The 13,014-nt window shown below is 43.2% G+C and overlaps 1 protein-coding gene across 1 annotated transcript; it reads right to left on the bottom strand.

Moving 5' to 3' along the window:
- Positions 1-3,467: 3,467 nt before the first annotated feature.
- Positions 3,468-11,109, bottom strand: SULT6B1 (sulfotransferase family 6B member 1). The gene is made up of 7 exons (XM_066611518.1): positions 10,914-11,109; positions 9,014-9,126; positions 8,713-8,802; positions 7,473-7,599; positions 6,059-6,153; positions 5,284-5,440; positions 3,468-3,598 (listed from the first exon to the last, which is right to left on the bottom strand). Exons 1-7 carry the CDS (start codon positions 11,107-11,109, stop codon positions 3,468-3,470), a joined length of 909 nt encoding a protein of 302 aa, XP_066467615.1.
- Positions 11,110-13,014: the final 1,905 nt, after the last annotated feature.

Raw genomic sequence — 13,014 nt, 5'->3', positions numbered from 1 at the left:
TCAAAGTAATACACACCCAAAGTCTACTGATTATCTTTTTGAAAACTGTTGAAAGTGAAAAGTCATCTTGCTGTTGATGAAAACTTGCTGTTCTGAATACATTTGAGATTAGTTTGTCAGTGCTGAATAATTTCAGTATCTATTTCCTCTACCATTTTCTACTCAGACTGTATACAGCATACTGCTTGGTTGTGAAAAAAGGGTAAACAAGCCTTTGTAATACTACGATTTTCTAAGATTGCAATCTTATAGACGAGCCATTTTCAACCACTGTGCCATGGGAAACTGGTGTGCCACGGATGGTCTGCAGGTGTGCCATAGGAGTTTGGGGGAGGATTATTAATAGGGCCACTGGGAGATGTGAGCCCCTGCTGTCAGTGTGATGTGCCTTGTCAATTGTCAGAAAACTGGTGGTGTGCCTTGACAATTTTTGTGCCTTGTCAGTGTGCCATGAGATGAAAAAGATTGACAATCACTGCTATAGACCCTTTCCTGGGAATAAGCCTAATGGAATGCATTGGGATTTACTTCTGAGTAGACTTGCCTAGGATTGCACTTTAAAGTTTTTGATTGGAGTTCAGTTATCCTACCCATGTGAGAAAGGTTTATTTATGTGAATAAAAGTTAAATTATCAGGATTAGAATTGTCCCAAATCAGAAAACATAAAAGTGCAATGAATCCAAATTATTGGTTATGGAAGGTTGAGTTGATTAATTTGGCCAAACTAGAGAATAAGTCTTCCAATGCTATCATAAATTGAAAATTAAATATGTGTTTATTTCAGGACAGAGCCTCAGCCTCCTGGATTCTGTTTACCTTATTATATCACAACATAAGTTCAAAGTTGCCAACTTTATTTCTGGCTGGCTCCTTGTACCTTTAACACAGGGCTTCTCAAACTAGGGCGTAGCAACACCCCAGCCTGAGGACCCTAGACTCTGCCCCCTTAAGGGGCGGGCAGGGGGAAGGCAGTGACGTGATCCCCAGGAATGCATCACTCTGGGAGCTGCAGGGATTGGCATGCACTTACCAGTTTCTGTAGTAGTGTCCTGGGGGTGCAGGGAGCCCTGTGCGAGCATCTGCAGGGCTCCCCAGCCTCCAGAAAGTGAAAGTGCAGCAATCACACTCCACCTCCGCAAAACCAGAAGTGGAGCACGATCGCTCCACTTTCACTTTTAGAAGACTGGGCAGCACTGCAGACGCTCACACAGGGCTCCCCGCACCCCCAGGACACTGCTGCAGGGACTGATAAGTGCATGCCAGCCCGTGGAGCCCCCTGAGCAACACAATCCTGAGGATCGTGTCACTGCCTCCCCCCCACCCCCGCTGCCTTCCCCACTCCCCCTCAAAGACTTAGTGGCTCTCAAACACTCCCAGAGAGTTTGAGAACCACTGCTTTAACATGATATGATGCATTCCCCCATTTCCATATTTGCAGGTTGGGAAACACTTCACCTGCTGAATACTGGGGTGGTGGTGGACAGGTCGATGAAAGTGTCAACCCAATGTGTGGCAGCAGTAAAGAAGGCTAATTCTATGCTTGGGATCATTAGAAAAGGTATTGAGAACAAAACGGCTAATATTATAATGCCATTGTACAAATTGATGGTAAGGTCACACTTGGAGTATTGCGTCCAGTTCTGGTCGCCGCATCTCAAAAAAGACAAAGTGGAAATGGAAAAGGTGCAAAAGAGAGCGACTAAGATGATTGCTGGGCTAGGGCACCTTTCTTATGAGGAAAGGCTACGGCGTTTGGGCCTCTTCAGCCTAGAAAAGAGACGCCTGAGGGGGGACGTGATTGAGACATACAAAATTATGCATGGGAAGGGTAAAGTGGATAGAGAGATGCTCTTTACACTCTCACATAACACCAGACCCAGGGGACATCCACTAAAATTGTGTGTTGGGAGAGTGAGGACAGACAAAAAAAAATTTCTTTACTCAGCATGTGGTTGGTCTGTGGAACTCCTTGCCACAGGATGTGGTGATGGCATCTGGCCTGGATGCCTTTAAAAGGGGATTGGACAAGTTTCTGGAGGAAAAATCCATTACGGGGTACAAGCCATGATGTGTATGTGCAACCTCCTGATTTTAGAAATGGGCTATGCCAGATGCAAGGGAGGGCACCAGGATGCAGGTCTCTTGTTATCTGGTGTGCTCCCTGGGGCATTTGGTGGGCCGCTGATACAGGAAGCTGGACTAGATGGGCCTATGGCCTGATCCAGTGGGGCTGTTCTTATGTTCTTATTTTTTAGCCATTAGAAATGCCATACTCCTTTCCCACAAAAGGTTAGTTGCTCAAAGTAAGTATCATTCCATCCTATGTAACTCCCAGCAGAGTGATGCAGCCAGGCCAATGAGGCATGTGCTATAACCCACAGGGGAGTTTCTGATCTCGAAGTTCTCCTTCTGGGAATGCTCCAGCACCATAATGGGTCTACTAAGACCTGTGCCAACGATATAGCTGGCGCATGTCCGAGTGGACCTGAGAAGGTGGGTCGAGGCCTGGAAGGTGGATAGGATATTGGCATTGCTGCCATTGATCCTGTCCCCTTCTACCCCCTCCCTGACCCATTCCCCTCCCTGTCTCCCGCCCACCTCCTTTGCTAACTTACTGGAGGATATGCTCACTGCTTGCAGTGCCAACCAGGCTCCACGATACGGCAAGTTGCCTTTTGTGACAGCCATAAAGAACCTTACACTGCTGTAATATTCGTTCCAGCAGTGTAAGACCTGTTTAGACTGGGACTTAAGGGAGGTACAGTACTCCAAATAGCATTGCTCAGTACCTAATGTTCAAGTTCCAAAAGAAGTCCAACTCCCACTTTTTAAAAACGCTGTGACATCTTCACACCATGCAGTTTGCTGTGATACCCCCATGCTTTGTAAAAGAAAGAAATGAGGATCTTTCTTGAGGTAACTTGTTTGAGATTGCCAGGTATCAACCCAGAGACCCTGCCTTTCCCTTTTAAAAGTCCCAGGAAGTAGGGGAAGCTGTACCTCCTGCCCCCTCCCGCCACCAATTTTGCACCCTCTTCCTGCAGTAACAAGCAGGGCTGTGGTCTTACCCTGAAGCAGGTGAGGGAGGAAAGTTGGGGAAAGGAGCCAATGGATGAGAGGGATGGGAGACATGGCAGTGGCACCATCTGACACCACTTCGGATATGTTAAAGGGACAGGCAAGTTCTCTGGGTTGACAATCCTGTGCCCATGCTGCCTTCCTCTACTTCTCAGAACATCATAGGGAAGGATCACCTCTAGCATCTCAGGCTGCTCTATGTTCAATTAAAGTGTGTGGCAAACCCCAGTTTAGTAAAAATGTGTCCTAGAAATCTGACATTGAAGTGTATCACATTATCTGAAAACTGTTGCAGAGAAGTGTTTTGTTCTGCTTTCAGTGTTTCTGGAGTGCATGACATGAAACAAAAAAGTGTTTACGAATACCAGAGTTTTCACAGGAGACACTTTCAGGCTTTGCAGTACACATCATACTTCAGCTTTGCTTCCAGCTTACTTCCTGCTAAACTCTCTTTGAATTTAGCATCAATTTTCTGGCTTTGTGCCTCACTGAAAAGGCTCTTCCAATCTCCTACTACGCCTGGAACAAAAAGGAAAGGAAGGCAGATGTTCCAACAAACAAAAATAATAAATATAAGAAAGATCTGGTCATTGAGAACAATTCATTTGCTTCCTGATTTGATGATAAATGGACACAAAAAGATGCAAGTGGAGCATAAGTCTAAACCTGTTACTGTAGAAGCAAATTACTTTCAGTTCAGTGGAAGTTGCTGTCTGGTAAGTGCATTTAGGATCACAACCTTATTGCTTGGGTTGGGAACTGGAGAAGGATCTTTTCTCTGCAAATCTGTGTGACTTGCTTGCAGTTGGTCTTGTGTGAGACCACCATGATCACTTGTGCAAGTGACTGACAGCCCAATCTACCCAGGATTGGGATGCTGGCCTGTGTGTTGCGACAGCTGAAGGCACTTCCACTGTCACAGAATGCTCAGGGCGGTGCTCTGCAGTCGTCACCAATTCCCATCAATTCCCACTGAGCCCGCCACAGCAGGTAAGGCTGCAGCAAGGGTGGGTGGGGAGGGAGTGTGAGTGAGGAGGGATGGGGAGGGAGAGAAACTGGATGGGGAAGGGAAGGAATGGGGGCAGGGAGGCTGTGGGAGGTGATGGATCTGGCAGTGATGGCACGCACCAGATCCTATCTCCCCTTTTAGTTGCTTCCTTGCCCCTTTCTTCTCCTCAGACATGCACCAGCTACAGAGCTGGTGCAAGTCCAAGGAGACCTACTGAGGAGCAGGAAGCTTATGAAGGGGTAAGGAAAAATAATCCTCCTTTCCCCTCCAAAGCCTCCTGGTCTCCCCCCCCCCCTGCACTCAATACAGTGCACTCAATACAGTGTTGCACAGCTGCATTGGGGGAGGATAGGATTGGGCCCTGAGAAAATCTCTCTTTATGCCTCATTTTGTGTGTGTGTGTGTGTGTGTGTGTGTGTGTGTGTTACTTAAAAGAGACCTAATGCCCTTGAAGCTATTGACCAATTTTGGCATTGTTATAAGTCCTGTTGAAAACACTTTGAGAAAGTGGGGTTACATCTGAAGAGTCTTTTGTGCTTGTGGAAGGAACTTCTGTTTGTGCAAGATGTGATGATTTCCCCCCAATCTCCCCATAGCACTGCCCTCTGCATCTCATTCAGTTCTGTCCCAGAAAGTTCCCCAACCCTCAGGAGCAGATTTTCAAGAGTGCAGAGGACTGCTGTGTGGGAAAATTAGCCTGTGGAAGTTTCCTACTGTTCACACACCTGAGGTTACAACCCATGAAGTATTTCATCTTGGCCTCTTATTCCCCTTTTAAAGAAAAATTAAAATAATTTAGATTGATTAAAAAGCGCTATCATTAGTGTAAAATGCTGTCCATGAAATATTACTTTAGGAATAGCATAATTTAGCATAATCTAATTTAGATGGACAGAAACTAACAAAAATGGTTGTTCCTCCAAGGTGTGATTTGCTTGGAGACAAACTAGGCATGACCCCAAACACATTACTTCCTCTTTCAGGTTTGTTTTTTAAGATGGAATATGGGGGTGGGAGGGCCACAGCCACAATCTGATTATAAGTTAAGTTCCGTTGAAAGCAACAGAAAGCAGATAGTCACAAGAAAATGGAGAACATAATGACGGCTCATCACTTTCTCCTCTGAACCCTCCTATCAAGAAAAAAAAATGGGAACAGTAAAGCCAAACCATCTTATTCCAAAATAAGATTTTACCTTTCCGAAAGAGAAGCGGACCAGCTGCTCCATGTGTCTCCTGAGATTTGCCCCTCACTGCTTGGAAGATGGCCCGGTTTGCAATAGATTGTATTTGTTCCGCAGTAGCCACAAAACCAAAGTAGTCAGCTATTTTTTTCACTCCAGCAGGCAAGTCCTAAAAGATTGTAACAACTTCTTCAACACAGAAAGAAGAGTTCTTCCAGTGGTACACTAGACCAGTGGATTCTCTGTGCCAATATTAGATTTTGAGTATACAGTCTGTCAAGGCTCAGCATCAAGGCTGACTCAGACAGTCATCAGACAGAGAAGACAAGACAGAGGAGAAAATGCTGGACTATTTGCCTCTAAAAAGACATGAAGACTTTATAAAATATTGGACTGATCTCATAAATAAAACTGTTTTCAAAGAGAATAGCCCCGATACTGAGCTCTTTCCAAATAGAACCACAATATCCATGTCCTTCAGATGCCAAATAAAGGAAGGTTATGATGTATCCTAGTGTCAGGTGTGCAAGGCTATACTCACTGGTGAAAGAAATACAATCTGCTCTGCTCTGGTCTACAAATGCTCACAGACTCTCTCTCTCTCCCCCCCCCCTCTCTCAGACATTCCAGACTCTCCCCCAGCATTCAGAATAAGTTGAGAAGCTGATCCTTGGATGAACCCTCCCTCAAATAAAGCTCTATATCCTGATCCTACAAAACCCATATGAGTTAGATAGCAGGCTCTTTAGTGGATGGAAAGATCAGCCTTGAAGAAAAAGAAGCCCACCTCTTTTAGTTCTTCATATGTCATAATCAGAACGTTTTCATCATCTATATGTTTGTTCCAGGCAACGGCATGGTCAAAATAGGATCCCCAGGCAACTGCAGAACAGATAAAGATGACACATCAAAATGACCTTACAAGTGGAAGCTGCCAAAGACTTAACGGGCTACTTTAAAAACGTTTTCATTGGCTTCCCAATGTACCTTTAAACAGTCATAGGAATCACAAGCACAAGGGCAGAGAGAGGATGATTATTCTTAGGGAGGTATCACCAAGAGACTTGCTAGTTTTGTCTCCAACTGAATGGAGTCGACCCTTGAAGAAAATACTTCTTAACTTTCTTAATCTTGGGCTGGAGATTTTTCTCAGCACTGAAGGCAGTATGTTTGCACTCATTCTATTAACACATTCGATAAATAGAATTCATAGCTCTGGTTTGCGTATTGCTTCAGAAAACTTCAAAATCTATTTCACCGTAAGGTGGGTTGAAATCAACAGATTTTTAAAAAATCTACAACAAACCTAGAGTTGCCTCTCCTGAGCCAGTTTTAAACCAATTGGACAATTGCTCCCAATTGGACCTTGCACTATTGCCTTGCATTAATATTTTTATGAAATAATTTCATAGTCACTAAAACAAATGGTTTTGTAACTATTTTTCAAAGGTTAATTTTGTTTATTTGTAGGCTGACATGTATGCAATTTTATATTAAAATGTGCTTAAATCCAATGTTCCATTAACTCACCATCACATGCACTTTTTAAGCACACATTTTGATTGCTTTCCATTCTACCATAGAGTTAAAAAAAAATCAACAATAAATTTTATTTATATCTCTGAGATTCTACAGACCTTGTCTGTGAACCTGGAGTCCAGCAAAATGCTTTCAACTGGACCCCGCGGCTCCTACAGCTGGCCCTGTGCTTCTACCATACCATTTACAACTCTCTTAAAAACAATTGACTCTTTCCAGTCTGGCCTCACTAATCAAAGCCCAATGCTAGGAGAAAATGTAGATATAGAGGAGGGGCCAAAGGTCACTACTAAATGGCCCCTTTGCATGCAAAAGGTCCCAGCTGTTTCAATCAAAAGTATCTTCAGGAAGGAGAAAGAGTTCTATCTAAAACCCTGGAAAGCCACTTCCAGTCTAGGCATACAATACCAAGCTCCTTGGACTGATAATTTTACTCAATATAAGGCAGCTTGATGTCTCCACTGAATGTACCTCCATCGCTAGGATTCCAATTTTCTTATCACTCAAAGTGCTAGTAGTTGCTAGTCAAACATAAGCTCTCTCCCTACGTACATTACTGACAGCAAACCTCAGATCTGATTGACAGAGCTGCAACTTAGCCAAGTACATTGTTTCCCAAGAGGATGAACATCCTAGATCCATTCAAAAGGAATAAAGCATACCTTGCCCACTCATAAATTCTGAAAAGAACTCTTCCCAGGAGTTGTAGCTGGGAATGCTTGGAGCATTGTTGTGAAACTGGAAAAATGATGCAGCTGTATCTTTTGGATTTCGAAACAACACCAGTATCTGACGTGAGAAAACAGAAAGCAATGTTCAACTTTCTCTCAGGAAAAAAAAACAATGATCAAGAAGCCCCACTTCACAGTCCAACAATAAATATTTTATAGCATAGTTTATAAACTGCGGCTAGAGGTGGTGGATCCTTTTGTTTGAGAAAGGGCAAGTTGAAATAATGGCCTAGCTTAAGTCCAAAGGAGAACAATATCAGGCACTCCTCATGAGCAGTTTATGATGTCTTACATGCCCCCTCCCCCATCTTGTGATAGCTTGTAGGCATGAGAGCTCCAGTGTGTGCACATGATGATCCCCCAACTGCATTTTCTTATACAGGAGGTCTGGGCAGGAGGTCTGCATTTTCTTGGGCAGGAGGTCTGGTCTAGAGGGTAGAGCCTCCGTCTGCCTGAAGATAACATCCACAAGGTCGCCAGTTCGAGGCCACCGGCACCGTGCGACCTTGGAGCAGCTGACAAGCTGAAGCCGAGCAATTCCATCTGCTCTGAGCGTGGGAGGATGGAGGCCAGAATGTGAAGCCAGATCGGAATGAAACACCTTGAATGTAGTTGTTCTTGAAAGAAAGAACCTTCTTTAAAATTGTAAAAATCCCTATTTAATAGGGATTTAATAAAGCCTGCCTATGTAAACCGCCTTGAATAAAGTCTTGAATAAAGACCAAGAAAGGCAGTATATAAATACCTGTTGTTGTTGTTGTTATTATTATTATTATTATACTGTATTGTGTTCCTAGCATATACAGTACTTCTAGTCTACATGCAAAAACAGGAAACATTCATTTGGTATTATAAAACATGTATATGGTTTAAATACATGCCAAAGGAAATCCCTGATTTCTAAGGTATGTTCCCCTAGGAGGAAATCTAGGTTTTTCCTTTTTACAGAACATGGCTAACCTGGCCCCTTGCCTGGAGTTCCCTTCCCACTTAATCTCTACCTGTGTTATTATCACCAATATTCTGTGCCAAAAATATGGCAATACATGAGCCATGCTGCTTGTTGCTCCTAAGCTATTAATTGCTTCAGTAAACATCTGACAAATTATATAAGCGAAGATTATCACATGATCTAAGTGAATGTTATATGATGTCACGGAAGCCAACTTACCTTGGCTTTATTTCTGAAGATGGACTTGGGAAGATTGTCATAATGGAGGTGTGTGGCCACAATTCTCGGGGATGGGAACTGCTTCATCCTCTTTTTTCCAAATGAAAATAAATATAAAATGAATGAGTCACACATGTATGACAGTGATCTACTCTGTTGACATGTACAGATGACTCTGAGTCTGTTCCCACTAATTTAAAAATGGAATATGGAATAGCTAGGGGTCTCACGTGAACAACTTGTGACAAAAGACAAATACTTCTTACAAAAGTTTTTCTGTTGGGTTTTGCAGCATACTAACCTGATACTTTTCAGGATCCCCACATTCAATGAATGGTAGTTCTGTGCTCTCCTGCTTTGTTTTCAAAGTTGTAGCAATCAGATCATTTGCAATCTGAATGATCCAATTAATACCTGAAACAAACAAGAAAAATCTTCAATTGATCATATATCCTTACTGAAAACAGCAGCTTCTTTCACACATTTCCTCAGTGTTTGCAAAGTAATTTGCATCTTGATAAGGCGAGATGGAAATTTTGTACAAGAGCCTCTCCAGACCCACTCTAGTCTGCCGACTCATAACCTATCCTTCATAGCATCAACTAGTGTGGATTGAGCTTGTTAACATAGATGTTAAGCACAGGGAATTCTGCTCTAGTAAGTAACTGAATTAGATGGCTCAGAAAGGACAGCTCCATAAATGCAATGGGGATGCACAAGCAGGACACAACATTGAACTAATGGGAAAACGTTTGCTCTTATGGAAGCTCCATGTACATATGGCTGTTCCCAAATACACTGAAGAACCAGGGTGTTTTTATTACACTAGATTAGCAATAGAAATGGAGGTTGCTCCATCCTCCTCTGCAAAATACTATTCAAAATGGCTTAAATGATCTGAAAAGAAAAAAAATCTTTGCCAATTTGTCTTTGAACTACTGTATATTCCAAATAGGCTGGTGCAGGATGTGAAAACTGTGCATTTTTATTTAGAATTAGGCTTGCATAGAAGTCCTACCACTTGCCTTAGGATGAAACCAATTTTATTTAATTGTATCATAAGAAGCTATTCTGTACATGCTCAAAGCCTTTTGCTTATTATATAATTTAATACTGAGTAATACTGAAGGACCTAGAGCTAAGGGGCCAGAGCCAATCACATTTGCAAGGGATTTTTTCCTCTACTCCACTGAATTTAACCACAGCTACAGGTGCCTCATTTCTCACAATTAAAGCAAATTGAAGTGTAGTTTTGACCAGTTATGACAAGTTTGAATGTACAAGTTCAGTACTGTATTTGTCCGCCTCAACAAAAAATAAACAGAAACAAAAATCTATTTAGGATGCAAAAATATACACATCCCTAAGACCCATTGAATATAGTTACTTCTGAGTAAGCATGCCTAGGATTGCGCCATCACTCTCTAAAGTTTTTGAATTATAAATATCGACTTGGTAGGATCTTTTACTCCAAATATATGTTCACTTTTTAAATAATGGACAATCAACTTTCTGCTTCCCTCCCTCTGTCATTTGTGTGATCCAATTTCCTCCCTGAATTTGTAGTAACCATAGTTTGCTGTGACATCTGAATCAGGCAAACTGTGGTTACTGCATAGCTTGACTCCAAACCACACTTGGAAACTCTCTTCAAACAACAGTTTCCAATTTGATTTGGGAAGCAAACTATGGTTTCTTGTGGTAACTACAGTTTGCCCAGTTCATACGCATCAAATTTTAGCTACTGTGAACAGGCAAGTGAGGGAGGACATCAGAACATACAAATGGAGGAGAGAGCATGCAAGCAAGCTGAGACAAGGAAGTGATGGCAAAAACAACTGGAGAAATAAACAGGGGCATCCTCTGGCCCTTGCCATTGCTCACAGGAGGTCCTGGGAAGTTGCATCCCCTCCCTCCCAAGATGAACACCATGGCAAAGGACAGGAGAAACTAGTGAAGTCATTAGCTAGAGGACTAAGGGATTTCTGCGTTGTTTTCAACTATTATTGTAAGCAACCCCAAGGACAGTTTTGATCAAAAGGTAGGACAAAAAAGTATAATGAACATGTTGTGAGCCACTTTGGTGATGCTATTTTATATCTTCACTCCATACAGCATCAAAAACATCACTTTGCTATTTTTCTCATGCCACCATAGCTGTACAAGAAGGAAAGAAAGAAAGCCCTTAAGATTGTATTCACCACATTTCGGATAAGACACCAACACCACATCGTCTTTCCTGGCTTCAAAATTCTCCAGGGCTTGGAAGGTTTCTGCACTGCACACTGTGGCTGGGTAGAAGGTCCCCTGATAGGAAAAGAGCAGCTCCTTGATGTTAAGGCCTTTGGATTTTTCCAGTGCTTTTTCTATTTCTTCGACAAACGATGTCTCAGTCATGTTTGCCTCCTCCGTTGCATACAACAGCAAGGTTGTTAGGACAACAATTGCCTTTAAATTGGGTGTTTTGAGGGGCGGGGTGATCAATCATGACACTCTCCTTCTTTTGTGTTGTGTGCATTTCAAGAGCAAGCCACCCAGGTCGGATTGAGTTCTATTCTCCTCCCTTTTCTATCCTCCTGAAGAGATATCTGAACCCTTGGTCCAGCCCTATTTGTTGAAAGCACTGTTTACACTTTGCTAAGAACCCCTACTTATACCAAGTAACATTAGCATGACTGAATCCATATAAAGTAAAACAAATACAAACACTAAAATATTAAATTCAACTTTATATAACGTTGGCAAGAGCCAAGAGCCAAATTTTTCACACCATGATCAGGGCCTTTGGCGGCTTACTTGTATGCTTTGGTGGCTCATTGTATACTTCATAAAAGGTCCCATTTCAACTTCACACGCTTAAAGCACTTCTTATGTTTCTTTCAGTACCAACGACTTATATAAATTAACTATGCAAAGAGCTGCACAATTCATACCTGATTTTATCTCTCACAATTCTGTGAGTTAAGCCATTATTATACTCATGGTACAGACTGGTGAGCCAAGGCAGCTCCCCACCCATTCTGTCATGACCAAGGAAAACTTATGAACCAGATTTTCCAAGTGCAAGTCTATCCAACTCGAACTGCAAATAAGAACAAGAAACCACCTTGCAGGACTGTAGCAAGGGTTCATTTAGTTCAGAGGTTTCCAACAAGTGGGTTGTGACCCAGCCTCAGGTGGGTCATGGCAGTGCTGCTGCCACCATCTTGCTTTGAGTTTGAACAATGGCCAGGCAAGGGTGCTAGATGACTTTGGCTTTCAAGGAATGGTTTTGGCCAAGCCCTCCATAATTCTGGGGCCTTTCCCATCCACCCACATGCTTTCCCCTCCTACCTCACTCCACTTGGCCTTACCTTACTCCCTCTTTCTTGCCTTTCAACCCTGAGTGCACACTGTTACCATGGAGTTATCTACTGCTCCTATCCTTCTGATTGGCTTTGAAGGGGGGAAGGAACAGAACAACAGTAGCACAAGATGATTGGCCACCCCGGGTGGGAAAAGGAACCATGGTCATGTGCACTGGGATTTTTAAGTTGGGTCCAGTAGTGCTGGTTGGGGCTTTGAGGTGTGTTCCGTCTCTTGAGAAGTTGAGGACCACTGATGTAGTCATGTTGCTTTCAACAGTGACCATCTAAATGTTGTGAGTAATCCACCACCATCCCCAGCTTTTTGTGCCTAGAATCCAGCAGTCAAAAGGTAGACTGCCTCTAATTATCACGGATTTTAGTGAAAGCCCTTGCTGAGTGTGATAAAGCCACTTTCTAAGCAAGCATGATCCAGCAGCACTTTAGTACCCAGGAATAAAAAATACAGCATAAGCTGTAAATAAGCTGTAGATCAGTGTTTGTCCTCCACTGTACCACTTCGTATGGTCCACCTACTCAAAGTATCACTGCCAATGAGATCACTGCCAGTTAATTCTAGGTTGGGAGGCCAGATGCAACATGCAAACACCGTTGCAGGAGTGTGTGGGCTGTGGGTGCTTGAGTGCCTCACATGGTGGCAATGCTCTTTGAAGGACTCCAGTGGGGCGGCTCTGCCTCACCTGCCTCCCCACCCACTACCACATGGGTGGGTTGTGAGTGCTTGCACACCTCACAGGGCAGCAGCTCTGCCTCCCCACCCACTGCATGTCCCTGCTGCAAAGTGGTTTACTTGCAAGTAAATGCACACAGGGTGCCATCAGCTCCACTGAAACCAATGAGACCACTAAATGTCACATGGGTGCCAATGGAATTTAATCTGAAGCTCAACCCCCCCACTAAGGTCAGTGCAGAGGGTTGCAACGGACTGTAGCTCATC

The sequence above is a fragment of the Tiliqua scincoides genome, chromosome 1, assembly GCF_035046505.1.
Source record: "Tiliqua scincoides isolate rTilSci1 chromosome 1, rTilSci1.hap2, whole genome shotgun sequence".
Taxonomy (NCBI): Eukaryota; Metazoa; Chordata; class Lepidosauria; order Squamata; family Scincidae; genus Tiliqua; species Tiliqua scincoides.
This window is presented reverse-complemented; position numbering and strand designations above follow the sequence as displayed.

What these genes read in the sequence shown, in the direction of transcription:
- SULT6B1 (XM_066611518.1), bottom strand. Translation starts at nt 11,109, where the DNA reads ATGACTGAGACATCGTTTGTCGAAGAAATAGAAAAAGCACTGGAAAAA. An exon ending in TCTTCAGAAATAAAGCCAAG is followed by an intron (nt 7,600 to 8,712) that starts GTAAGTTGGCTT and finishes TTCTCACGTCAG; the next exon opens with ATACTGGTGTTGTTTCGAAA. An exon ending in AGAATTTATGAGTGGGCAAG is followed by an intron (nt 6,154 to 7,472) that starts GTATGCTTTATT and finishes TCTGTTCTGCAG; the next exon opens with TTGCCTGGGGATCCTATTTT.